This window comes from Mauremys mutica, chromosome 4 (assembly GCF_020497125.1).
Source record: "Mauremys mutica isolate MM-2020 ecotype Southern chromosome 4, ASM2049712v1, whole genome shotgun sequence".
NCBI lineage: Eukaryota > Metazoa > Chordata > Testudines > Geoemydidae > Mauremys > Mauremys mutica.
The window spans coordinates 117,277,331-117,303,423 of record NC_059075.1 but is presented as its reverse complement, the minus strand read 5'-3'; the positions used below and the strand labels follow the sequence as shown (position 1 = coordinate 117,303,423).

General features: G+C 49.8%; 1 protein-coding gene across 4 annotated transcripts in view; it reads right to left on the bottom strand.

Moving 5' to 3' along the window:
* The window catches only part of LOC123368703 (NACHT, LRR and PYD domains-containing protein 12-like), a 135,219-nt gene that overhangs the window by 42,501 nt on the left and 66,625 nt on the right, over window positions 1–26,093 (bottom strand). For all 4 annotated transcript variants that reach the window (XM_045013747.1, XM_045013746.1, XM_045013745.1 and 1 more), the window contains one exon: window positions 22,747–22,917. In XM_045013747.1, the coding sequence (XP_044869682.1) occupies window positions 22,747–22,917 (171 nt within the window). The remainder of the gene's footprint in view (window positions 1–22,746; window positions 22,918–26,093) is intronic.

Genomic DNA, 26,093 nt, shown 5'->3' with positions numbered 1-26,093 from the left:
AAAGTAGTGAGAAACAGGTATGTTAACCCCAGGCTTAATGAATCCCTTTTACTATGGTAACCAAATGGCAGTTGCTCCAGGTTAATCAAGACACCTGGGGCCAATTAAGATCCTTCTAGAAAGCAGTGGAGACAGCTAGGTTGATTGGGACACCTGAAGCCAATCAAGGGCTGTCTGGAACTAGTTAAAAGCCTCACAGTTAGTCAGTTAGGGGCATGTGTCAGGAGCTATAGGAGGAAGCCACACTGCTGGGGAAACTGGGCAGTACAAAACCTATCAGGCACAAGGAAGGAGGCCCTGAGGTAAAGGGTGAAGTAGTTGTTGAGGAAGTGTGGGGCTGCTGTGGGGAAGTGGCCCAGGGAATTGTACTCATCTCATTTCAAAAAGGCAGCTACCAATAGCTACTAATATTAGGGTCCCTGATCCAGAGCCTGGAGTAGAGGGCGGGCCCAGGCTTCCCCCCTCTCCTCCCCGATTAATCACAGAGACTGTGAGACAACCGAGACTGTGTGAGGGAGGGTTGCTTCTTCCCACCTCCTTTACTGGCTTATGATGAAAATGACTCAGTAGGCTGTGACCCTTGCCTCGAGAGAGAGAGAGAAGGGCTACGTGGAGGGTCATAGTGAACCTTTGAGGCTAGTGTAATCCATTTGGAAGCGCAGGACCCACTGAGACAAGGTGGGAGTTTTGTCACTTGTTCACAGTTTGTTCACAGTTTGGCGGAAGAAAGAAGTATTAAAAAAAGAAGAGTGCACTGAGGTTTGGGGTTTTTTTTTGTTTTTCCACAATGTAGGAGGTGGTGAGAGCTCTGGTGCAAGCCACGGAGGCCCAGCAGGAGGCCACCCGGGTTCAGGCGATGGCGCAACACCAGTCTATGCGGCTACAGCAGGAAACCAATCATTATTAGTGGGCCAGGTGACCCAAGATCAAGCCCTCCTGCAAGAGGTAGTGGACCAGCTGAAGTTCCTCATCACCCAGTCCTGGGGATCCGACAAGATGTGAATCCTGAGGGCCATTGGTTGTCTGCCAAAGATAAGGCCAGAAGATGACGTAGAGGCATATCTCCTCTCATTCAAAAGGACTGCTCCGCATCAGTATGGCCCCAGCATTTTTGCCCCTTTTTTGTGCGGAGAGGCCCAGAAGGCCTACTTTGATCTGCCTGTCGAGGACACCGCTGACTATCCCCGGCTGAAGACAGAGATCCTAGCATGATCGGGGTGGGGGCAGCAGTATGGGCCCAGAGGTTCCATAAGTGGTGTGACGGTGCACCCGATAAGGCTTTATGCTAATATGCTTATGAATGTATATATGACATAATTGGGATATGTTTTATGCTACATATGCCATGTAACATATCTCTAAAGATTATAACCTACTGAATCTATTCATCCTATTTGTATGCATGTATCATTTTGGTATTCAAAGTTACGAATATTGGCTGCATACTTGCTTGATTTTTTAAGTAGCCTTAGTAAAGCATTTGGTCAGCTTCTTGAGAAATGAATGTGCAAATTATGTGCTCAATCATGAAAGACTTCATGAACAATGGATCTTGGAAAGCTCCAATCCACATAAGAAGTCTTCCTGGAGACATTCAAGATAGCATGTGGGCAATGGCTGCTGCCTGTAAAACCTGAGTCAAGCATAGACATGTGACTTGCCCATGTTACTCCAAAATGCCATCTTGGAGCTGGACTTTGCATAGGAGAGAGGAGGGGGTCTCCACATACAAGAGAGAGTCTGTTTAAGCCCACAAGAGACCCCTCCATTTTGTCTTCAGATGGCTCAAGGGATAGCCTCTCCACCCCCAAGGATACCTGGAAGAAACTGGAACAAAGGACAGTAGCTACACGGGTGGTGAGTGATTGCTGGATCGAGACTAGAAGGGGACTAGTCTGTAAAAGGAAGCTTACTGGAACACCTCTGAGGGTGAGGTTTTATCTGTATTCAGTTTTCTTACTGTATTAGGCATAGACTTGCATGTTTTGTTTTATTTTGCTTGATGATTCACTTTGTTCTGTCTGCTATTATTTGGAACCACTGAAATCCTACTTTCTGTATTTAATAAAATCACTTTTTACTTATTAATTAACCCAGAGTATGTATTAATACCTGCGGGTGGCGGGCAGGCAAATGGCTGTGCATACCTCTCTATCAGCATTATAGAGGGTGAACAATTTATGAGTTTACCCTGCATATGCTTTATACAAGGTAAAACGGATTTATTTGGAGTTTAGACCCCATTGGGAGTTGGGCATCTGAGTGTTACAGACAGGAACACTTCTTAAGCTTCTTTCAGTTAAGCCTACAGCTGTTAGGGGCTGTGGTTCAGACCTGGGTCTGGGTTTGCAGCAGGCTAGCGGGTTTGGCTCAAATCAGGCAGGGCACTGGAGTCCCAAGCTGCCAGGGCAGGAAAGCAGGGGCAGAAGTAGTCTTGGCACATCAGTTGGCAACCCCAAAGGGGTTTCTGTGATCCAGCCAATCACAAGTGGAAATACCAGGAGAACAAACCTCCAAGGTCCCAGCTATTCGACCTCATACACCTTGCGTGAAAGTGGTAACAGCACAAGGCATGCAGCCCGTAGGAGATTTTGGAGACTTTGGTCATGGACTACTACATGTGGGGAGTGCCGCCAGATTGCCACAAATGGGTAGGCCAGAACGATCCATCCACCCACGACGGAATGATCACTCCGGTAGAAAGACGGATGACAGCCAGGGCGAATAAACAGGATGGAGAGTACAGTGCTTGTGGACTCTGGGAGTGCTATCGCTCTCAAATGGGGTAAGCTGGTAAAAAGTATCCATCTGCTACAGGCCAAATGCATGACAGTGACGTGCGTACATGGGGCTGTGAGCCATTACCCCACCATCCTGGTGGAGAAGGAGGTTCAGAGGAACCCCTCTGAAGTGACAGTGAGCGTAGTTCCTAAACTCCCATATCCCGTAGTCATTAGGAGGGACTATCCAGGGTTTGATAATTTACTCCCCCCAGAGAGGCTGGAGGGAGGTGGAGACCCTGTTGGCAGCGACTCATCATTGGGGGAATGTCAACCCCCCAATGTTTTCTGAGTTTTCTCAGGATCTATTCTCAGCCCCCCAAAAGGCCCGGAAGACAAAAAAAGAAAGGAAGGCCGCGAAGGCCTTGGGAACCCGAATCCTGACCCAGGTCCAGAAGACCAAGCTAGTAGGCAGATGGACACAGGTAGCCATCAGAGAAACTATCAACATGGAAGGTGAGCCAGAGGCTGGACCCAGGCATGATGGTGGCGAGCCACTGGAAGAAGCAGGAGCTGGCCCCTGTGAGCTTGGGCAGGTTAGTCCCGGAAGAGAGACTTTCAGGCGAGACCAGGTGGAGGACTCTGGATATGAAAATGCCAGTAGAAAGGTCGCTGAGATAGACGGAATGCCCATGGATGGGAAGGTCCGGGAACCAGGACCTTACTTTATAGTGAAGAAAGATCTTTTGTACCAGGTTGTGCAAATGCAGGAGCAAGAGACACAGCAACTTCTGGTGCCACGAAAGCATCAAAAAACCATACTGAGCCTCGCCCACAGTCACCTTTTGGAGGACACCTACTGGTAGAGAGAACCCAGGCACAGATCCTGCGGACGTGCTTCTGGCCAGGAGTACATGAAGATGTCCAGCAGTACTGCACCTCCTGTCTGGAGTGTCAGCTGCATAGCCCTTGCCCATGCTTTAGGGCCCCTTTGATACCTCTTCCAATAATAGAGGTACCTTTTAAACAAATAGCATGGATCTGGTAGGGCCCCTAGAGAAGATAGCATGGGGCCACCAACATGTACTTATTGTCCTGGACTATGCAACTCGGTACCTGGAAGCAGTCCCCCTATGCAACACGGCTTCCAAGACAATAGCTAAGGAGCTAGTACAGATCTTTGCCTTGGTTGCGCTACCCAAGGAGATATTGACTGATCAAGGGACACCTTTCATGTCCAAGCTGATGAAAGATCTCTGTTCATGGTTCCATGTAGAAGCCCTACAGACTTCTGTATACCACCCGCAAACCAATGACCTTGTGGAAAGTTTCAATAAAACCCTCAAGGCCATGATTAGGAAAGTGGTAAACTGGGATGGGAAAGATTGGGATACCCTACTGCCTTACCTCATATTCGCCATCTGGGAGGTCCTGCAAGCCTCCATGGGCTTCTCTCCGTTCGAACTACTATATGGGCACCACCCCCAGGACATATTGGATATAGCCAGAGAAGCCTGGGAAGAAGGAAATTCCAGAAGGAACATAGTTGAGCATGTACCGCAGATGAGAGATCGTATAGCCCAAGTTACGCTCATTGTATGGGGACACTTGGAGAAGGCACAAGAGACCCAACGAACCAATTCCAGCTGGGGGACCGAGTGATGGTACTAGTACCCACAGCAGAGAGTAAACTTTTTGCTCAGTGGCAGGGACCCTATGAAGTGGTCGAAGCTGTGGTGGGAGGTAAACTATAAAATGCGGCAGCTAGGCCGCCAGAAACTGGAGCAAATATACCACATCAATCTTCTCAAACCTTGGCATGATCAAGAGGCATGCTTAGTCACCCAGGAGACCCTTCCCCAGGAGGATAACTTACACGAGCAAGTGAGGATATCACCCGACTTGACGCATGACCAAAAAGTCGAGGCAGCCGACATGATCAACTGCAACCGAGATGTGTTCTCTACAAAACCGGGGTGGACAACTGAGACCTACCACCATATCTGCACGATCCCCTAAGCAAAGGTAACATTGAGACCCTATTGAATCCCAGCAGCCAAAAGAGAAGAGATAGGCCGAAGTGAAGAAGATGTTAGAATTAGGGGTTATTGAAGAACCTCACAGTCAGCGGTCCAGTCCGATCATACTAGTACTCAAACCTGACGGTACCACAAGATTCTGTAATGGCTTTTGCCAACTGAATGAAGTATCCCAATTCGATGCATACCCCATACCATGTGTGGACAAACTGGTTGACCGATTGCATAGTGCCCGGTTCCTGACTACCCTGGATTTGACAAAAGGGTATTGGCAGATTCCCCTGATCAAAGAAGCTAAAGAGAAGACAGCGTTCTCCACCCCAGAGGGGCTATTTTAGTACACCATTCTTCCTTTCGGGTTACATGGGGCACCGGTTACCTTCCAGCACCTCATGGATAAGCTGCTGCACCCCCCTAGTAGTTATGCAGGCGCATACCTAGATGATGTAATCATCCATACACCAGATTGGGGAACCCACTTGGAGAAAGTTAAGGCAGTACTGAGCACCTTAAAGTGGACTGGCCTCACTGCTAATCCCCCTAAATGTGCCATAGGGCTAGCAGAGGCTAAGTACCTGGGTATATTGTAGGAAGCCCCAAATGAATAAGCTAGAGGCCATTCAAAACTGGCACCAGCCAAGCCGGAAGAAGCAGGTCCACGCATTCCTAGATGTAGTAGGGTATTACTGACGTTTTATTCCCCACTTCGCCAGTTGTGCAAGTCCCCTAACGGACCTGGTAAAGGCCTGAGCTCCAGACACGGTGAAATGGACTGATGCAGCAGAGAGGGCATTCACAGACTTTCAGACAGCTCTCTGTAATGACCACATACCCATAGCCCCAGACTTTAAAAGAGAATTTATTTTACAAACAGACGCTTCCGAGATGGGGTTGGGGGCTGTTCTGTTACAAATGGTGGGAGAAGAAGAACACCCGATCCTCTACCTAAGCAGAAAGCTTCTCCCAAGAGAACAGAAATACACAGTAGTCAAGAAAGAATGCCTTGCTGTCAAATGGGCCATGGAGACACTGCGTTATTACCTTTTAGGCTGGTGATTTACTCTTGTGATGGACCATGAACCCTTCCAGTGGATGCAGCAGAATAAGGAAAAGAATGCAAGGGTCACTAGGTGGTTCTTATCCCTACAACTGTACCAGTTCCGCATATGGCACAGGGCTGGAAGCCACCATGGCAATGCTGACAGCCTGCTACAAGTACACTGCGTGGCATCCCAAGTTGCCCAACTCCATGGTGTTGAGCAGAGGGGGGCGGGAAATGTAACTGGGCCCCAGGCTTAACAAATCCCTGTTACAATGGTAACCAAATGGCAGTTGTTCCAGGTTAATCAAGACACTTGGGGCCAATTAAGATCCTTCTAGAAAGCAGTGGGACAGCTAGATTGATTGGGACACCTGTAGCCAATCAAGGGCTATCTGGAACTAGTTAAAAACCTCCCAGTTAGTCAGTTAGGGGTGCATATCAGAAGATGTAGGAAGAAGCTGCACTGCTGGGGAAACTAGGCAGTACAAATCCTATCAGGCACAAGGAAGGAAGTCCTGAGGTAAGGGCAGGCCTGGGCTTCCCCCCTCTCCCCTACTCTCCCCGATTAATCACTGAGACTGTGAGGCTACAGAGACTGTGCGAGGGAGGGTTGCTTCTTCCCACCTTCCTTGCTGTCTTATGATGAAAATGGTTCAGTAGGCTGTGACCCTTGCCTCTAGAGAGAGAGGGGCTACATGGAGGGTCACAGTGAGCCTCTGAGGCTAGCACAATCCACCTGGAAGCGCAGGACCCACTGAGACAAGGTCGGAGTTTTGTCACAATGCCAAAAGGGTTTTGATAAGATAAAGAAAATCTTGTCTTGAAAACCTGTACTAGCCAGTCCTGACTTTGAAAAAAACGTTTGAGCTATATATAGATGCCTCTGACATCGGTGTGGGTGCTGTACTGATGCAGAAAGGGGAAGGTAACAAAAAACACCCAAGTGCCTTCTTGAGTAAAAAGCTCTCACCAATGGAACAAAATTACTCTGTCATTGAAAAAGAAAGTTATGTTACGATGTGGACAGTTAAACAATTGAGGCCCTATCTCTTTAATAGAAAGTTTAGGATCCTGGCAGACCATTCACCCTTGGTATGGTTAAACAGAACCAAAGGCACAAACTCCAAACTTCTGTGCTGGAGCCTTATCCTGCAGGAGTTTGACATGGAAATTATACACATAAAGGGAAGGCAAAACCTGGTTGCAGATGGCGTGGTCAGGAAAGAGGACCCCAGGCACACTGCCTTCAAGACAGTCAGTGACTATCTCAGGAGGCAGGGATAGCTCAGTGGTTTGAACATTGGCCTACTAAACCCAGGGTTGTGAGCTCAATCCTTGAGAAGACCATTAAGGGATCTGGGGCAAAAATTGGGGATTGGTCCTGTTTTGAGCAGTGGGTTGAATTTATGACCTCCTGAGATCCCTTCCAACCCTGATATTCTATGACTAACCCTCTTGCAGTTATCTAAGGGGACAGGTGTGACACTCTATACCTCTGGGGAACATCCTGCACCCGCATGTTCATCCTTATATGATTGTGTGGTATCCAATGCAAAGCTTGTCATACTGGATGTCTTTGGAAGGTAATTTAAAGGTAATAATTGGAGATATACCAATCTCCTAGAACTGGAAGGGACCTCAAAAGGTCATCGAGTCCAGCCCCCTGCCTTCACTAGCAGGACCAATTTTTGCCCCAGATCCCTAAGTGGCCCCCTCAAGGATTGAACTCACAACCTCATGATGCACTGAGCATCGTTGTTCTAATAATGTTATAGGTTGTAATTTCATGTGTATATAGTTATGAGGCTGAAAATGTCCCCATGGCTTAAAACAAGCCCAGGAAAAAACTCTCCAAGAGTAGAGGGGCAGTTCACACCTCATCAGGGCATGGATGGGACAAACCCAGCCCAGCCTCACAGGAACAAAGGACACTGGCCTAGGCAGCAACAAAGGATCTGTTGGACTCTTGAGTGAGTCACCCCCCTTCCCATGGTCAGTTTGGGACTGCAATGAGGTAATGCTTGCCTGACTCTGAAGGGGGGGACAAACCAAGAGGAAAGAAAGAACATGATAAAAGAGAGAGACGCTTGCCATGCCCTCTCTCTCTTCCACCTCCATCTACAGACACCATCACCATGCGACTGAAGCACTGATCAAAGGAGAGAGACTGGCTGAAGGGCAACCAGCCAGCCTGTGGTGAGAAGCATCTAAGTTTGTAAGGGCACTGAAAGTGTTAAGATCAGCTTAGAATGTGTTTTGCTTTTATTTCATTTGCCCAAATCTGACTTGTGCTTAGATTAAGTGATTATAATTCAATCTTTTTTAGTTAATAAATTTGTTGGTTTATTCTATCTGAAGCAGTGCATTTGGTTTGAAGCACATCAGTGACTCCCCTTGGGATAACAAGCCTGGTACACATCAATTTCTTTCTTAAATTGATGAACTTATATAAGCTTGCAGCGTCCAGTGGGCATTAACTGAACACTGCAAGATGGAGGTTCCTAAGGTTGTGTCTGGGACCGGAGATGTTGGCTAGTGTCATTTGGTTGCACAATCCAAGCAGCGGCTGGCCAAAAGTGCTCACTCACATAGCTGGGAGCAGCTTACATGCCAGAGGCTGTGTGTGAATAGCCCAGGAATGGGGGTTCTCACAGCAGAGCAGGGTAAGGCTGGCTCCAGGAGTTGAGGATTGGAGTGATCTAGCAGATCACCGGTCCAGATAACACCTGGGGAACCTTACAGAGGCAGCTTCCCCTCTTTTAAGGCATGCCCACAGTGCAAGATGGAAAAAAAACAAATGAAATAATCCTGCATCCCACAAAACAGTGTGGCTTCACCCCACTGTTCCTTGCAAGGTAACAGGTAAATAGTCTCAGAAAAGGGGGCTGGATTCGTAAAACCCTGACTGTCAGAGGCCCAGGCTTAGCGCCTGGGCTCTAATGAAAAGCAAAGCAGGAGTAAAGATCGTTCCTCTACCTCCCCAGAGAGTCCAGGCAGCAGAATCTTTTCTGCAGAATCCCTGATGAGCAGCCCCTGCTCTGCAGGGCAAGGGAACTCTAGTTCTGCTTCTCTCTGAATGCCATCCTGCACTGGACTTGGATCCTCCCTTTTAAGCAGCCATCCCTCTCTAGGTGCAATAGATCTCACAGGTGTGCCAGGTTGGGGTTGACTGTGCCTGGAGGAAGTCTTTAACCCCTTCCTGAGTGGGGTGGGAATCTGTCTCACCATATATCTCACCCCTCAAGACTGAACTCAGGATCCCCTGGTTCCAATCCTGATTTCCCCACCGGTCCCAGGCAAGACTTGCTCAGCCCTCTGCAGCCCCAGGTTGGACAATGCTCACTTAAGAAGAGACTCTGGAGATTGTATCTGCAAAGCTGAAACAAGTCTCTACTGAGCCTCAGCACTGTGATTTTTTTCAAAGGCTTATAACTTGGGGAAATTGGGGTAGACTTTCATAGGAACAGACAAAGGCACATCCCTGGCACAAATGCTACCCTCTTGCCAAATTTCAAGTTCCTGCTCCAAAGCATGGGGATGATAGAGCTTCTCAAAGAAAAGTTCACCAGAATTACTTTTAACTTATGGGAAACAGTGTGTTTCCCTAGCCTATGGATGAAAATGTATGAACCATTCAGGCTGAAATTTCACAAAAATATCCAGCTTGGAGCAGACACCCAACATAGAAAATTTAAGTCAAAATGATTAAGGTTAGCGAAGTTATAAGCAATAGAAAACAGGGTCTACTGATGGAAGTGTCAGGCTACAATAAAGAACAATTTACCTTTTCCATAACTGGTGTTCTTCAAGATGTGTTGCTCATGTCTATTCCAAAATAGGTGTGCATGCTCGCCACATGCACCAGTGCTGAAAGTTTTTCCCCTAGCAGTACCCATAGGGGGGAGAGCCCCCCTCCCCCCGCGACCCCTGTAGTGGCACCTGCCTGGCACGGTATAAGGGGAGCTGCATGCTCCCCCCCATCCTCAGTTCCTTCTTGCCAGACATGAGCACACATCTTGAAGAACATCAGTTACAGAAAAGGTAACTGTTTTTTCTTCTTCAAGTGATTGCTCATGTGTACTCTACGATAGGTGATTCCAAGCTATATCTGTTGGAGGTGGATAGCAGTTCACAAGTTCCCAGGACTGAGGACAGCCCTGCTGAACCCGGCGTCATCCCTGGTTTGGGAGACTATTGCATAGTGTGAGGTGAACGTGTGAACCAACAACCACATGGCAGCCCTACAAATGTCCTCGATGGGGATGTGGACCATGAAGGCAGCCGACGAGGCCTGTGCCCGGGTCGAGTGTGCCCTCACAATGGGTGGGGGGGGGAATGCCCGCCAGCTCGTAACAGGAATGGATGCGTGAAGGGATCCAATTGGAAAGCTGCTGAGTGGAAATCGGCTGGCCCCTCATGCGCTCAGCTGAGGTGACAAACAGTTACGAGGACTTTCTGAACAGCTTAATCTGCTTGAGGTAGAAAGCCAGAGCCCACCACACATCGAGCGTGTGGAGGCGGCATTCCTCACTGGACGCGTGAGGCTTGGAGCAGAGGACTGGGAGAAAAATTTCCTGAATCATGTGGTAGGCGGAGACCACCTTCAGGAGGAACGTGGGGTGTGGGCAGAGCTGGACCTTGTAGTTATGGAAGACCGTGTACAGCGGTTCAGAGGTCAGGGCCATGAGCTCCGAGACTCACCTGGCTGACGTCATAGTGACCAGGAAGGCCACTTTCCATTAGAGGTAAGACCAGGAGCATGTGGCCGGTGGTTCAAACGGGGGCCCCGTGAGACGAGCCAACATCAGGTTTAGGTCCTACTGTGGAACGGGTCGGGGGAGGGGGGGTCTAGAATACAGGAAAAGACAGTCTAGACCCCTAAGGAACCAGCCAGTCATAGCATGGGAAAACACAGTGTGTCCTTGCACTGGCGGATGGAAGACCGATATGGGCACCAGGTACACCTTGATGGACGAGGACGCCAGGACCTGGGCTCTCAGGTGGAGGAGGTAATCAAGGATAAGCTGGATTGGGGCGGTCTTCGGGGAGACACCCTGGTCTGCCACCCACCTAGAAAACCGGGACAACTTTGCCAAATAAGCGCGGCGAGTGGAGGGCTGTCTACTTTTGAGGAGGACGTGCCGAACTTGCTCTGAGCACATCCTTTCCTCTCCATCTAACCATTGAGCATCCATGCCGTAAAGTGAACAGCCGCTAGGTTGGGATGGAGGAGGCGGCCCTGGTCCTGTGAGAGCAGGTCTGGGCAGAGCGTCAATGGCCACAGCAGAGCTACCCCCAGGCCCATGAGGGTCCCGATACCAATACTGACTGGGCCACGCTGGGACAATCAGAAGAACTCAGGCCTTGTCTGACTTTATCTTCTCCAGGACCGTGCTGATTAGAGGGAATGGGGGGAAGGCGTAGAGAAGCCGGCCTGACCAGGACAGGAGAAAGGCATCGGAGATATCGCTCCTCCCCAGACTCCACCCCCGGAGCAGAACCTGAAGGCTTCGAGGCAGAGGGCGGAGGAGCAGGCCCTGCCTTACCTGTTGATATAGAACAGGGGTAGGCAACGTATGGCACGCGTGTCAAAGGCAACACAAAAGCTGATTTTCAGTGGCACTCACACTGCCAGGGTCCTGGCCATCGGTCCGGGAGGCACCGCATTTTAATTTAATTTTAAATAAAGCTTCTTAATTTAATTAATTAATAATTGGAGATATACCTGTCTCCTAGAACTGGAAGGGAACTTGAAGGTCATTGAGTCCAGCCCTCTGCCTTCACTAGCAGGACCAAGTACTGATTGTTGCCCCAGATCCCTAAGTGGCCCCCTCAAGAACTGAGCTCACAACCTTGGATTTAACAGGCCAATGCTCAAACCACTGAGCTATCCCTCCCAACATTTTAAAAACCTTATTTACTTTACATACAACAATAGTTTAGTTATAGAAAGAGACCTTCTAAAAATGTTAAAATGTATGACTGGCACGCGAAACCTTAAATTAGAGTGATTAAATGAAGACTCGGCACACCACTTCTGGAAGGTTGCTGACCCCTGATATAGAACATTGAGGCCATGTTGCCCATGAGGACCCTGACTACCTTGCCCTCCAGGTGTGAATGGAAGGCCATACACGCCAGCTGCACCGCTCTGAGGTCCTTGATGTTTATATGTACGGTCAGGTCCTGAGCCGACCACAGGCCTTGGGTCTGAAAGCTCCCCACATGGGCCCCCCAACCCAGGTCTGACGCATTGGACACCAGCTCCAGTGACGGGGCCCTGTCCCTGAACAGGACCCCTTGGAACATGTTGTTCTGGGTGGACCACCATTGCAGGGAGGTAATCACAGTGTATGGCATGGTGAGGACCTTGGCCTGGGAGAAATTCGAGGCCAACTAGAGCTGGAGGGGCCTCATCCTAAGTCTGGCGTGATGGACCACGTACATGCACGCCAACATGTGACTCAAGAGCTGCAGGCAAACCCTGGCTTTTGTCACCCGGAACCTTGTGACCGAGTCGATGAGACCTTTCAGGGTCTTGAACCTGTCTAGCGGGAGGGAAGCCCTGGCCAGGGCCGCACAGAGGATTCAGGGGGCCTGGGGCAAAGCAATTTCGGGGAGCCCTTCCATAAAAAAAATTGCAAAACTATACTATATTCTTGTGGGGGCCCCTGTGGGGCCCTATGCAAATTGCCCCACTTGCTCCCCTCCATGGGCAGCCCTGGGAAAAATAAATCTTCTGCATCTCGGCACAAACCCAGTTTTGAGAAAACTTCTTTACATGGTATCACTAGTTCTCATCATCAGCTAGTGCTAAAAGGCACTAAAGTTCATTAAAAGGGTTGGACAAATATTTTCCATGAAAACTTTTTTTGGATCGAAAACTAGGGGGGTTTAAAAAGCAGAAAAAAATCACAGATAATGTCTCCTTTCCTTCAAAATTTGTTGTATTTTTTTTTAAATTGAAAAGCGGAAATTAGTCTGCCAAAATCTGTACATGGTTTGGGGTTTCAGAAGTGTGTGGCCAAATATTTGCTGCTTGCTATGTTTGATTGTTTAAAGAAACAATAAAAAAAATCCAAAGCTTTTGAACCACCTCAGCTTGTGACCAAATGCCTGAGCTCATCCAGTCAGAGATTTTTCCAGGTTTCTGATACTCTGCTGGCTTCCTTGACTCACATCTATCTCCATAACTTTGGGTTCATTTACCTTAGAACATAAGAACAGCCATACTGGGTCAAACCAAAGGTCCATCCAGCCCAGTATCCTGTCTACCGACAATGCCCAATGCCAAGTGCCCCAGAGGGAGTAAACCTAACACATAATGATCAAGTGATCTCTCTCCTGCCATCCATCTCCACCCTCTGACAAACAGAGGCTAGGGACACCATTCCTTACCCATCCTGGCTAACAGCCATTAATGGACTTAACCTCCATGCATTTTGCTGTTTCCTAGAGACTGGCTCCATGGGGTCCCTCACAAACTGAAGACGGTTACTGTGGGTTTGTCTTTAGTATAGCTTATGTACATACTCCATGAACTGAGCATTTGAGCTTGGTTCCAGAATCTAGGATGAGCCTATGCTGTGAAAACTGAAATGCTCAAAATAGCACATGCATGTGAATGGACACAGGGTGCTAAAATTAAATTAACCCAGGGGTTCTCAAACTGGGGGTCGGGACCCCTCAAGGGGTCACAAGGTTATTACTGGAGGTCCCGAGCTGTCAGCCTCCACCTCAAACCCTGCTTTGCCTCCAGCATTTATAATAGTGTTAAATATATTAAAAAGTGTTTTTAATTTATAAATGGGAGGGGGGTGTCACACTCAGAGGTTTGCTATTTGAAAGGGGTCACCAATACAAAAGTTTGAGAACCACTGAATTAACCACTCTGAAGCCTCAGGGAATGCGGGGGGGGGGGAGGTCTCCCTTGGTAGGGTTGGGATGGAGGCAGGTGGTGTAGGATATTGCTCTTCTTATGTGATCCCTCCCCCAGTGGCTAATTTTAAATGAAGCTACCCTCCCCTGACACGAATCTCCCTATGGCACTGAAATTAAATACAGACTATAATTTGGCATTTGAGAAGTGAAAGGGATGGTAGCCCTAACGGAAAAGCTAACAGCTTGGCTCTTCTGCAAGCCTCAAACTGCTGAATGAGCTTTAGGGTAGGGAAGGCTGTACCTCCCATACAGCCTGGCCCTGTCCCCATCTGACCCCCCTCTCACTTCCTGCCCCCCAACTGCCTGCCCCCCCTCAGAATCTCTGACCCCCCTCAGAATCCCTGACCCATCCTGCTCCTTGTCCTCTCACTGTCACCCAGAGACCTCACCCCCCACCCCATCCCTGCTCCCTGTCCCCTGATTGCCCTGCTGAGTCTTGACAGACCCTCGGAACACCCACGATCCAACCCCCCCATTCCCTGTCCCCTGACTGCCCCCCACCCCCAGCCTCTGTCCCCTCCCTATCCGCGGGACTTCCTGCCCCTTATCCAACACCCTTGGCCCCAGCCCCTTACCCCCAGCTCCCCCCTCACCTGGAGCCTCAGCACATCCAGCAGCATCCCTCGACAGTTGCAGCATGACTCCGGCGGGGCTGGAGCTCCTCCCCGCTCAAAGCCGCGTGGTAAAGGGGCAGGGCTGTGAGCTCCACGCTGAGCTCAGCTCCCTCCGCTTGGCTTGGAGCTCGCAGATCAGCCCTCTTACCACAAGGCTCTGAGCGGGGCAGAGCTCAGGGGCCCCACCAGAGCCAAGCTGCAGCTGTCCAGGGACACTGCTGGATGCACTGAGGCCGGAACCAGGACATAGAGACCCAGGGTCTGGAGGGTCGTGCGGGAGTCCTTCATGCCTTGCAGCCTTGTATCTGTTTCCTCTGCGAACAGAGCTTTCCCATCAGATGGGAGATCCTGCATGGAAGATTGCACCTTGCTGGAGAGCCCGGAGAGCAGGAGCCATGACGCCTGTCTCATGGACACTACGGAGGCCATTGAACGTGCGGTCATGTCTGCAGCATCCGAGGCAGCCTGCAGGGAAGCCCGAGCTGCCGTTGCCCCTTCCTCCACCAGCGCCCTGAACCCCTTTTTATCACGCTCCTGGAGGAAGACCTCAAATTTAGGCAGGGAGCCCCACAGATTAAATTTGTTCCTACCCAAGAGGGCCTGATGGTTTGCCACTCGTAACTGGAAGCTCAAAGACGAATACATTTTTCTTCCGAAAGAGTCCAGCCTCTGAGAGTCTTTGTTCTTTGGGGTCGGAGCTGGCTGACCCTGTTGTTCCCTGTGGTTGACCGGCTTGACCACTAGGGAGTTGGGGGCCGGGTGGGTATACAGGTACTCATGCCCTTTAGTGGGTACAAGAATTTACGTTCTACCTTTTTTGATATAGGGGCCAACGAGGCCTGTGTTTGCCACAGGGCATTTGAAATTTTAGCCACCCCTTCATGGAGCAGCAAGACCATCCTACCCGGTGCTGATGGGGACAACACGTTGAACAGGGAGTCCGAGGGCTCCTCCATCTCCTCTGCCTGGAAGTGAAGGCTTGCTGCCACCCTCTTTAAGAGATCTTGGTGGGCCCTGAAGTCCTCCTGCGGGATGGAGGGAGGCGGGGCCGCAATCGCCTCCTCTGAGGCAAAGAGGCCGGTGAGTGTTTTGGGTGCCGGCCAGCACCGGAGGATCCACCACCTGGTTGGACTCCAGGCATGGTACCAAGGACAATTGTCCCACCAACTCCTTTGTCGGGGGTCTGGAGAGGGAGGCTGACAGTGCTTCCGAAGCTCCAGCTACCGAGCGATTTCCCACCGGGGGCTGCACCAGAGGCCACGGTGCCCACTGGTACCAATGGGCCAGCCACAACTCTCGATGCCACTGCACCTGCAGTGGCACCAGCAGAGCATGCTGCCCGAGTTGGCCAGTCTGGCCCGTCAAAAGACGGCTACTAATGGAGACCAGGCTAGCGTAGAATCTGCTGCTGTCTCTCAAGCGGGAGGAGTGGCGGTGCCAGGATCTGCGACAGTCATGGAACCGCAATCTTGGCATGGAGGACTGGTACTGACGGTAATGGCTGCTCCACGAATGGCCTTGCTGGGTGGACCCGCGACAGCAATCAATGCCCAGGGCTGCGGTGCCTTGGCGGAAACTTGGAGAAGGAGCCCGAGCGGAAACGGCATCGATGACCGTGCCATGACTGACTGTGGTACCCTCTCCAGGATGAGGACCGATGACGACGTCCGCAGTGGTCCCATTGATATCCATTCTCTGAGGGCTGGTGGATATCAATGGGACCCCTGCGGCTGTCCCTCTCGCGAGTCACGGCTGTACGGAATTCAGTCCAAGAGTCTGGTTGGTGTTGAGGGAGATCCATGTGGACTCTGCCCCGAGTGGATGCTGGTCGGTGATCGGCATCAGGAACATTCCCTCGACCGAGACCAGTACTGAGCCAGGGGCGACTGCGGTGGTCCCAGTGGAGTCTTGCCTCTGGAGCGTGAGGCCAACATCGGCGGTGCTCCGGGCACCAGCATGGACAAGATGTCCCAGGCTGCCTGGAGGGCTTCGGATGTGGATGGCATCCGGACATCTGGAAAGGCCTGTTCTGAAGGGGATGGGCTACTCCACTCTACGTGAGTCAGAGGCCTAGGGTCCGGTGGGGATCGAGAACTGCTCGACATGGGCCTAGCCTCTGTCCCAGACTTCCCTCTGTGCCAGACTTCCCTCTGTGCCACTGTGAAGAGACTTCCCTCTGTGCCCTGTGGATGGGAAGCAGAGCCGATTGGTTGGTGGCCCCGATGGATCACCATGTACTGACACCGTGGTGCCTGGTATTGGCTTGGAGCGGCGTGCCGGGGTTGGGGTCAGCCCTGACTCCATCAGAATGGCTCGGAACCTAACGTCCCTTTCTCTTTTGGTCTGAGGCTTAAACGATTTGCAAATCTTGCACCTCTCGCTGATATGGGTTTCTCCCAAGCAGTGCAAACAGTCTGTGTGTGGGTCGCTTCTTGGCATAGAACACCAACAAGTACTGCACGACGTAAATCAAGGGGCTCAGGACGTGCCCCAGCTCGGGCTCACTGACTAACTATGCTAACTAACTACAGGTACTAAACAAACGAACAATTCTGGGGACGAGCTACAGCAAAGCTGAAGCAGAGCAGTTCCGACACACCTTCACTGGTGGCAAGAAGGAACTGAGAGTGGGTGGGGAGTGCGCAGCTGCCCTTATATCGCGCCAGGCAGGCGCCACTACAAGGGTCGGGGGGGGGGGCAGCTCCCCCCTATGGGTACTGCTAGGGGAAAAACTTCTGGCACCGGTGCACATGGTGAGCACGCACACCTATTGTGGAATACACATGAGCAATCACTCGAAGAAGAACAGCAGGTAGCACTTCTAGCTTCACTTAAAATATATGTACTCCACAAAGCAAAACATAGCTCGTAACATTAGCAAATATAAAACCTATCAAAGGCAAGATACATCCATTGTACATCCTAGTACAGGTTGGGTAGAGCCTAGGTAGCTCTTGTAATGTAGTATTCAAAAGAAAGAGAAAGATACACCATGATACAAGAAGAAAAGGTAAAAAGTTGACTGGTGAATTTTAGTCCTGGGTGACATATTCAGTTCCTTCTAATTTGGAAATAACCATGCTGTGCTATCTTGGATGCATATTTTTGAAGCACAACTTCTGCGTAAGAGGAACATGCTGAGACATTAATTGCTTCCCAGAAGGAGTGGTATGTATGCCTTCTTTTCATATTGTATTGCTTTGTCTTTTATTAATAAATTTGGCTAAGCCTGGTTATTTGGTCTCTTAAGTATTTTTAATATTGAACCACAAGTGTTGCCAAGTATAGGATTAGACTGACAATTCACTGTACCCGGGGGAGATATAAGTAACCACATTCAGATGCTCAGTTTTTAAATAACAATGGCTGATGTGAGCCCCTTTCTCTGATGCTCCACAAACTCAACTGGTTTCCCATTCCCTTCAAGACTGATTCAAAGTCCTTGTACTCCACATTGCAACTTGCATCAGTGTGACTGAACTGCAAGCTGCAATGATGCAGTGCAGCCATACTAGCCATTCCCTCTCGGATGTACACAATGCACCACATCCTCAATGAGCACACTCTGCAAATGTTGCAGGGCCTGTGGATTGTTGCACCTAGAGCAGGTGCATAGAGTCTACAGCAGGGGTTCTCAAACTGGGGGTTCGGACCCCTCAGGGGGTCCTAAGGTTATTACATGGGGGGGTCGCAAGCTGTCAGCCTCCACCCCAAACCCCACTTTGCCGCTAGCATTTATAATGGTGTTAAATATATAAAAAAGTGTTTTTAATTTATAGGAGGGTCACACTCAGAGGCTTGGTATGTGAAAGGGGTCACCAGCACAAAAGTTTGAGAACCACTGGTCTACAGCTTATAGCATTATGTGTGCACTTTGTCACTATTTTTGGTTTGCTGCACTGCCTGATTTAAATGGTTGTATCCTGCCCAAGGATCAGGGCCGGTGCAACCATTTAGGCGACCTAGGCGGTTGCCTAGGGCACTAGGATTTGGGGAGCGGCATTTTCTTTGGCAATGACCGTGGCAGCCAGATCTTCAGCCACCCCAGTCGCCGCCGGCATTTAGGCGGAGAGAGCTGGGGTAGGGGAGCGCGAGAAGGCCCCCTGCAGCAAGTGGGGGGGGGGGCGGCACGCAGGGGAACTCCCTGCCCCAGCTCACCCCTGCCCCGCCTCCTCCCCAAGCATGCTGTGGCTGCTTCACTTCTCCCGCCTTCCAGGCTTGCGTTGCCTAAGCTGATTGGTGCCGCAAGCCTGGGAGGTGGGAGAAGTGAAGCAGCAATAGCATGCTCGGGGAGGAGGCGGGGCAGGGGTGAGCTGCTTCACTTCTCCAGCCTCCCAGGCTTGTGGCACCAATCAGCTTAGGTGCTGCAAGCCTGGGAGGTGGGAGAAGTGAAGCAGAGATGGCGTGCTCGGGGTGGAGGTGGAGTAGGTGTGAGCTGGGGCGGGGCGGGGGGTCTCAGGGCGGAGAGTGGGGGGTGGGGAGTTGCCACAAGGGGGGCACCTCAGGGCAGAGGGGGGCGAGCTCCCGTGGGGGGGAGGGGCTCAGGGACAGGGGAGGGCGCAAAGTGGAAGTTTTGCCTAGGGCGCGAAACATCCGTGCACCAGCTCTGCCAAGGATCTGCACATGCATTGTGAGCAGCAACACCCTGACACTTGTAGAAGCCAGGACAGAGGGTCAGCAGCTCCTATTGCCACTTCTCCTACCCCCATACAGTTTCTGGGACTCGTGGCCCAGAGTGGATCATGAAGAGCACCGGCAGCTTTGGGTGCCTGTGCTCCTGCGGGTGAGGAGTTGGATTTTTTTTTCTTTTAATTCATTTCTTCAATAATGTTAGTTAGTTAGTTAGTTAGTTAGTTTCTTAGGCAACATTTGTTTAAATTTTGTTATTTTTTCAGTAGTTTTGCTGTTTCATGGTTTGTTTAGTACATTAACTCCACACTTTAAGTTGTCCCGGTTAATGTTGTTTCATTGTTATGTTGCTGATCAATTAGGGAACATGCTTCTTTAAAATTGTGCAATGCTCCCTTATAAGGTTGTTTGGCAGCCGCCTGCTTTGTCCACTGCTTACAGGAAGAGCAGCCCATTGGAGATAGCTGGTGGGGGCTGGGAACCAGGGGGGTAGCCCCCCATCAGCTCCCCACTCCCCTAAGTACCCCGTGCGGCAGCCGCCCAGCAGGCTATCAATTGCTGGGCAGTTCAGGTGTCCCTCCCACCACTGCCTTGGAGCTGCTCCTGTTCTCTGCCTTGGAGCTGGTCCCAGGAGCCTCCTGCTTGCTGTGCGGGGGTGTGTGCGCTAATATCAAGTTTTCTGCCTCCCTCCTGCTCCTGCCTCCCCCTCCTCGCTTACCACATCTACATATAGCAGGAGGGGGACACACAGGCTTAGGATGGAGGGAGCTTGCTGGCCCCAGCTGCTGTCTAGACTTGCTGATCTACTTAAAAGGGCATGTACTTAGAGTGGGGTCAGAGTACTTAAAGGGGCAATGCGCGTCTCTCTCACACACACACTGTATGTCTCTGTATCTCTCTGCCATACGGTCTCCCCTCCTTCCATTAGTGCTGCCTTGTAGATTGTGAAGCTACAATAACAACAATGTGTAAATCCTTGAGGGCTCAGCAAGCGCTAGTTTATCATTCAGCAGCAAGGTATTCCCTGGGAAATATCCCACCCTCTTCCACCCTCTGACTTTACCACCTCAACCAAGCTTCACAATCATCATTGCTGTGTACAGTACAAAATTGTTTGTTTAAAGCTTATTGTGTATGGGTATTTTATCTGGAGAAAAAAAATTCCCTGGAACATAACTCCCCATTTACATTAATTCTTATGGGGAGATTGGATTTGCTTCAATCATTTTGCCTAAAGTAGCATTTTTCAGGAACATAACTACAATGTTACACGAGGAGTTATTGTATATGGACTCCATTTCTCTCTATCTTGTGTATTCTTGTAGGATACGAGAGTACTCTGGGCCGCAAGAAGACCATCCTTGGGGGTCCTTCACGCACCCCATGCTCATCGAATTTCTCCCCCACCTCCTATAGTGGAATCCCTTGGGGTTGGAAGGATGGACACAATCAGAGGGTGATGGAGAACCATGGAAAAGTAAGAGGATTTAGTTGAGGTGTGAGAGTGCAGAGGATAGGGTTCATGTGGATGTCAATTTGTTAAATATTACCATGCTCTGTGTTCTCTTTAGCCGATCTCAGGAGTGTGAAAATTGCTGCTGAGCCTGTCAACAAAGAGCCATTGTGCATTCGGGGTGTCTGTGTCCATGTACATGCACCATGGCCATGCTCACTAACCTGATTTAATGATTTTATATTTTGTGCAAGAATTCCCAATGGACCAAACAATTTTTTTAAGTTGACACGTTTGAAGTTCTGATGTTATAACATTGTATTTCTCATTCATTGTGTCTTTGTTAATCTGAGAGATGGAGTGTGTGGGGCCAGGCCGAGCAGAGACCAGCCAGTCTTCCGTCAGCTGCTTTGGGGCTGGCATGCAGCAGGGATTTGAGTGGCAGAGCTTGCTGAAAAATGGAAACAATTCTCTTTTGACTATTTTGCTTCATACTTCATCCATTTTTTCATCAAAATTATGACATTTTCCGACTAAGTCCAGTGAGCAGCTTGACAGGTGCCAGAATCAGCTTCATAGAGTTTAAGGCTAGAAGAGACCATTAGTTCATCTAGTCTGCCCTCCTGCACATCACAGGCTCTTACATTTCCACTAAAGTACCCCTGTGTTCAGTCCAGTGATTCTGAGTTATCAAAGCAGCCACAAAAGGATGGGTAGGGTCAGTGTGGAACTGCATTGGAAGGAGACTCATTGCATGACTACAGCTTCTCTGCTAGTGCTTGTGCTGAAACAGTGCAGAGGGACATGGAGGTGGAAAATATGTGATTGCATTTCCTCTGGGCAGGTAAAACACCAAAGGTGATGTAATCCCTTCTGCACTGCTGTATGCACGTTCGTGTGTGGTTGTGCAATATTACAGGTCTGGTAGGGAGCTGTATTGTTGCTGCCAAGGCCAATGGCCTGTAGCAGACATAGTCTCTGAGACTGATTTATCCATCCAGCACTCTGCGGCACAATTGTGCTGCACAGGGACAATCCTATTGGAGAAGCCCAGGATCAGACTCTTGAGCACTGGAGGATTGGAGCAGAGGGTTCTCAACACTGTACAGCTCCTTTTGAGAGGGGATGAGACTGAGTCCTGGCCTGGCCATGTTCAGATCAAAATGCAAGATCACCTCTTTGCTAAAGCCTTTGCCAAGAACAACACCAGGTTCAGCGTGAGATGGAGTGGGTATAATAAGAGGAAAGATAAAGAATAAGAGAAAAGAAAAGGGGGTGGGCATGACACAGGAGCCCTTGGCAAAGGGTCCCCTGTTCTTTGCAAACAGCTCTCACCTCAGACCTGACAAACTTAATACAAACACATCTTATAGGATATTTAACTATCAAGTGTAACACATCTACCCTTACCACATATCAGAATAATCAATGGAAAACCAACAAAGACAATGGAAAATGCTCAAAACCACATGGAGATGAAAAATAACCTTACAGCTGGCAGCGGATCGCCCTGGTTATGAATACAGCAGATGATGGTTCTCAGTATAACAGAGTGTAGGGAAAGGTGCTCTGTATTCATTCACTGAGGAAACCCCTTAAGGAGTTGTGGGGGCTGTCCTGAATGTTTGGATCCTAGTTCTTATGAAACCAGCTAGTTCTGCAATGGACTGAACTTTGTGTGGAAAACCTACTTTATTACCTAGGAAAGGTAACTATTGCTAAGGGTAGACCAAGGTTCACACTTTAGTATTTTGTTTTGTGTTGTAACCAGTTGTTTCCATCACTTTCTCTCATTTCTAGATAAATCTTTTTTCTTTCTTAAATAAGCCTACTTTTGTTTTATTACAAGAGTTCACAAGTGCTGCGTGGTGTACTGGAGCAGTGATTTAAGGTAAATCTGATAAACTGGGGTACACAGACCCTTTGGGTGCAGAGGATCTGATACTTATATGAGTAGCCAGTGTCAGGGGCTGGGTATCACAGGAGAAGGATTCAAAGGAAGGACTCAGTGATTATGGTGCCCCCTTGTCACCCTGCAAGGCAAAGCTGGGGCTGGCATAAGCCCAGAGAAGAGTGCTTGAGTTAGTGAAGGGCTGGTGGTATTAGGCAACTAGCGCCCAGCTACTACAAGTAAGACCCCCTCTTGCTGTAAGCAGGGGGTAATGAAGTGACTCTCAGAGTGGGGCAGAAAGAGAGTGGGGCAGAGAAAGAGAAAAATCCTTTTGTTCCCTCCACCATCTCTCACCCTGTCAAGTGCTTTACATAGAGGACACCTGTGAATACACAGATGAGGCCAAATGTTACTTACTCCAGTCTCTGCAGTGTGCAGGTTGGGTGTTTCAGTCCCTGACACATCAGCCGCACTCCGGCATCGCCCAGATAATTATCACTCAGGTTCAGCTCTGTCAGGCTCTGGCTGGTGCTGAGAACATCGGCGAGATCCCCACAGCCCGCGTCTGTGATACGACAACTCTCCAAGCTGCAGCCGGAGAGAGAAAGAGAGGAGGGATCACACTGTGCATAAGGTTCATCACAGCTCTATTGACAGGCAGCCCCGCCCACTAGCCCCTCTCCTTGACCAATCAACACCCAGAGTGAGCTAGAACCCCCGCTGCACCACCTGCCCAAACCCCACCCTTTGTCCAATGAGGAACTGGTGTTAGGAGGGACTTCCTGCCTAAGCCCCACCCCTTCCACTTCACTCTTGACCAATCAGCACTGTGAATGGCCCAGACCCCTCAATCCTTAAACCTCTGCCATTATCCAATAAGGATGAAGGTTTGGGGTAAGACTTCCTCACACAGCACCGCCCCTCAGCCTTTCCGCTGACCAACCAGAATTTAAGGTGCAGCCCTCTGGCCACCCTAAGTCCCACCTACCCAGCTCTCAGCCAATCAGACTGGACTGGGCACTGATGTGTCCCAGGATGGTTTGACCCAATCAGAGCAGGCCCATCACTACAGGGAGGCTGTAGGGGAAGCCACCTCCCCAGGCAGCTGGGCCAGGCTCAAGGCAGGAGCTTGGAGGTCCTGCTCCTCTGCACCCACGGCACTGGCTCTGCTGCTGCCCTGCCAAATGCAGCCGTCTCCTGTCCCTGTCTCTGCCCCCAGCCCATCAGCTCCCAGCTCTGACCCTCAGGCCTGGGGAAGGAAGGAAGCTGCGAGGCCCAGCACTGGCAGCATCACACCCACAATCCTCTGAGACCAGGGACCAAAGGGTTGGGGAAGGGCGATTGGAAGACAAAGAGGAGAACAGCGCCACAACCAGGCGGAATCCCCAAAATCTAGGGAAGACTAGCCTTGAGAGGGGGACGACTATGTGACCTCTTGGCAGGGCCTGTTCCAGAAACTCTGGTGTGGTTATTACAACAGAAATGTTCTGCTAGTTTCTGCATCCTCCCTGCAGAGACTGGACTCCTGGGGGAGCTGCCAGCCAGCGGAGTGTGGAACTATGTCAGCAGCACGGCCATGACCATGTGCATCTCAGAGACCAGCCCCCAGCATGGCTGTCACATACTGCCACTCCTCCCTCCAGCCAAGACTCATAGGGAGCCCTCTACACCTCCAACAGCTGCCAAATCTTGCATATATGTTGAAACACTCATCTCACCAGAACTGTCACCTGCACAGTCTCCTCAATCACTAAAGTTGCCTTGAAAATATGGTCACTCTGCCAAAGGGGGAGGAGAGTCCCGAAGTTTGGGAGAGAAAAAAGAGCCCTGAATTTGTACAAGGGAGAGAAGCCCCCAATCCCTGAGGAGACCCCAGGTTCAGTAAGGGTTAGTAGCTCCCCTGGAATATTTTGGAGGCAGTAAGGGAGGCACCCACAATGGGATAAAAGACTCTATGTTTGTGTTGAACAGGGGGAGACAAAAAAATGCTGGGTGTATGCAGGAAACTGGGGAGATAAGCCCTCACTGGGAAAGGTAGGGAGAGGGTGTTCTTGATGAAGCAACTGTTATTTAAAGCCTCGGCTCAAATGCAATTGTAAGATCTGTAACTTGTATCATTAAGTTCTGCAACCTTTTTGCAGACTTTGTAACTTCAGTTATTGTTAGCATAGCCTTTTAAGTTTTGTAACCTTTGCAAGCTCTGTGGCCTTTTCAGGTTGCCACTTGTATGAACTTCCAAGCTTTGTAACATTCCATCCCTCAGAGGGAGTGTGAATGAGGGAGTGTGAATAAGGGAGTGTATGTGGGACTGGGCGGAGAGGAACTGCAAGGAGACAGGAGACAGATGTGTCTGATATAATCTGCCCTGAGAAGGCAGTCATGAAGTGCTGTAAAGAAAAGAAGAACCTGGTATGCATGAAAGGAACTGGTCTGGGAATGCTTCTCGGTGACAGACACAGAAAGGAAACTCAGTGTATGTGACAGGAGCCACCCAGTTCCAAAATAAGAGGAAGAAAGCACGCACACAAGCCCCTGCTTCTTGACCCTCGAAGCAGCCTGGATTCGTGACCACAAACAGACACACCAGATCTACCATGCTTCGGCTTCTCAGCCTCCATGCTGTCTCCAGTAACTTTCTGCCTGTGTAAGTGTGTGGGTGCATGAGGGGTATGAATGCAGTGAATGTGTGCATGTATGAATAAGCTCCATCTCTTTTTTATCTGACCTAACAGCAGCATTGTAATAAAACGAATACAAGTGTGACCCTGGGTTGGTTTTTAGGGGAATCTAGGTAACAGCAACAACAAGAGCTCCACAAGATTTAAAGGTAAGAAAGGAGGGAAGACAAGTGAGAAATTGAAGAGAAAGAGACCCCAAAATGGGGAGAGGACACGTGAAGGGAAAGAAGGACCCCAGCTGGGATAAAAAAAGAAAGACACCCCCCCGACAAGGAGTAGTGTTGGGGGTAAGCTTTGGGAGGAGGTAGCTATGCCAGCAGTAGGAGAGTTTGTTCTCTGCCTTGGGCTTTGACTAGAATCCATTCTTGAGGGAGAGTTTTTCCTTGGGAATTTGGTGCTGGGCTGAGATCTCTGGACGAGGAGCCCACTCTGTGTGCTGTGTGACCATTTCATTCCAAAACAGGTGAATATATGTAAATATGACAAGTTTCACTTAAAGTTTACCCAGACCCCCTGTCACCGATTTCTCCTCCGATCTGCAATGTGCAGGACACCTGCCACCCTCTGGCTGAGGGTAATGCTGGTGTCAGAATAGGACACTGGTGCTAGAAGGAGCAACAATACACACAGACAGTCCCTGCCCTGAGGATCCTACAATCTAGACAAAAGTTAGGGTAATATTTTTCAAATGGAAAATTGAAATCCATAAGAGAGTGGATGACTTGCCGAAGGTCACACAGATAGTCTGAGTTTAAATCCAGCAATTTAATTACAGGATCATCCTTGCACAGAGGTGTGCTTAGTCTCTCGTGTTTCTGTTTCAGAAGTGCCCCCATTTTTTTTAACCAAAATGACTCCTTTTTTTCCTCAGTGCAGTGCAAAGAAATCCTAAAGTGAGCTTCCATGGCCACAGAAGGCTTCTCTCTGTACAGATCCACATGATGGCAGCTATATGCAATAGTGGCTCAGGTTCTGTAGTTTCCACATCAGAATGTTGCTCTTTTAAGATTTCTGAACGCATGCTCCACACCTCGTCCTTCTCAGATTTTAGAAGGAAATTCAGATTCTTAAACCTTGGGTTGAGTG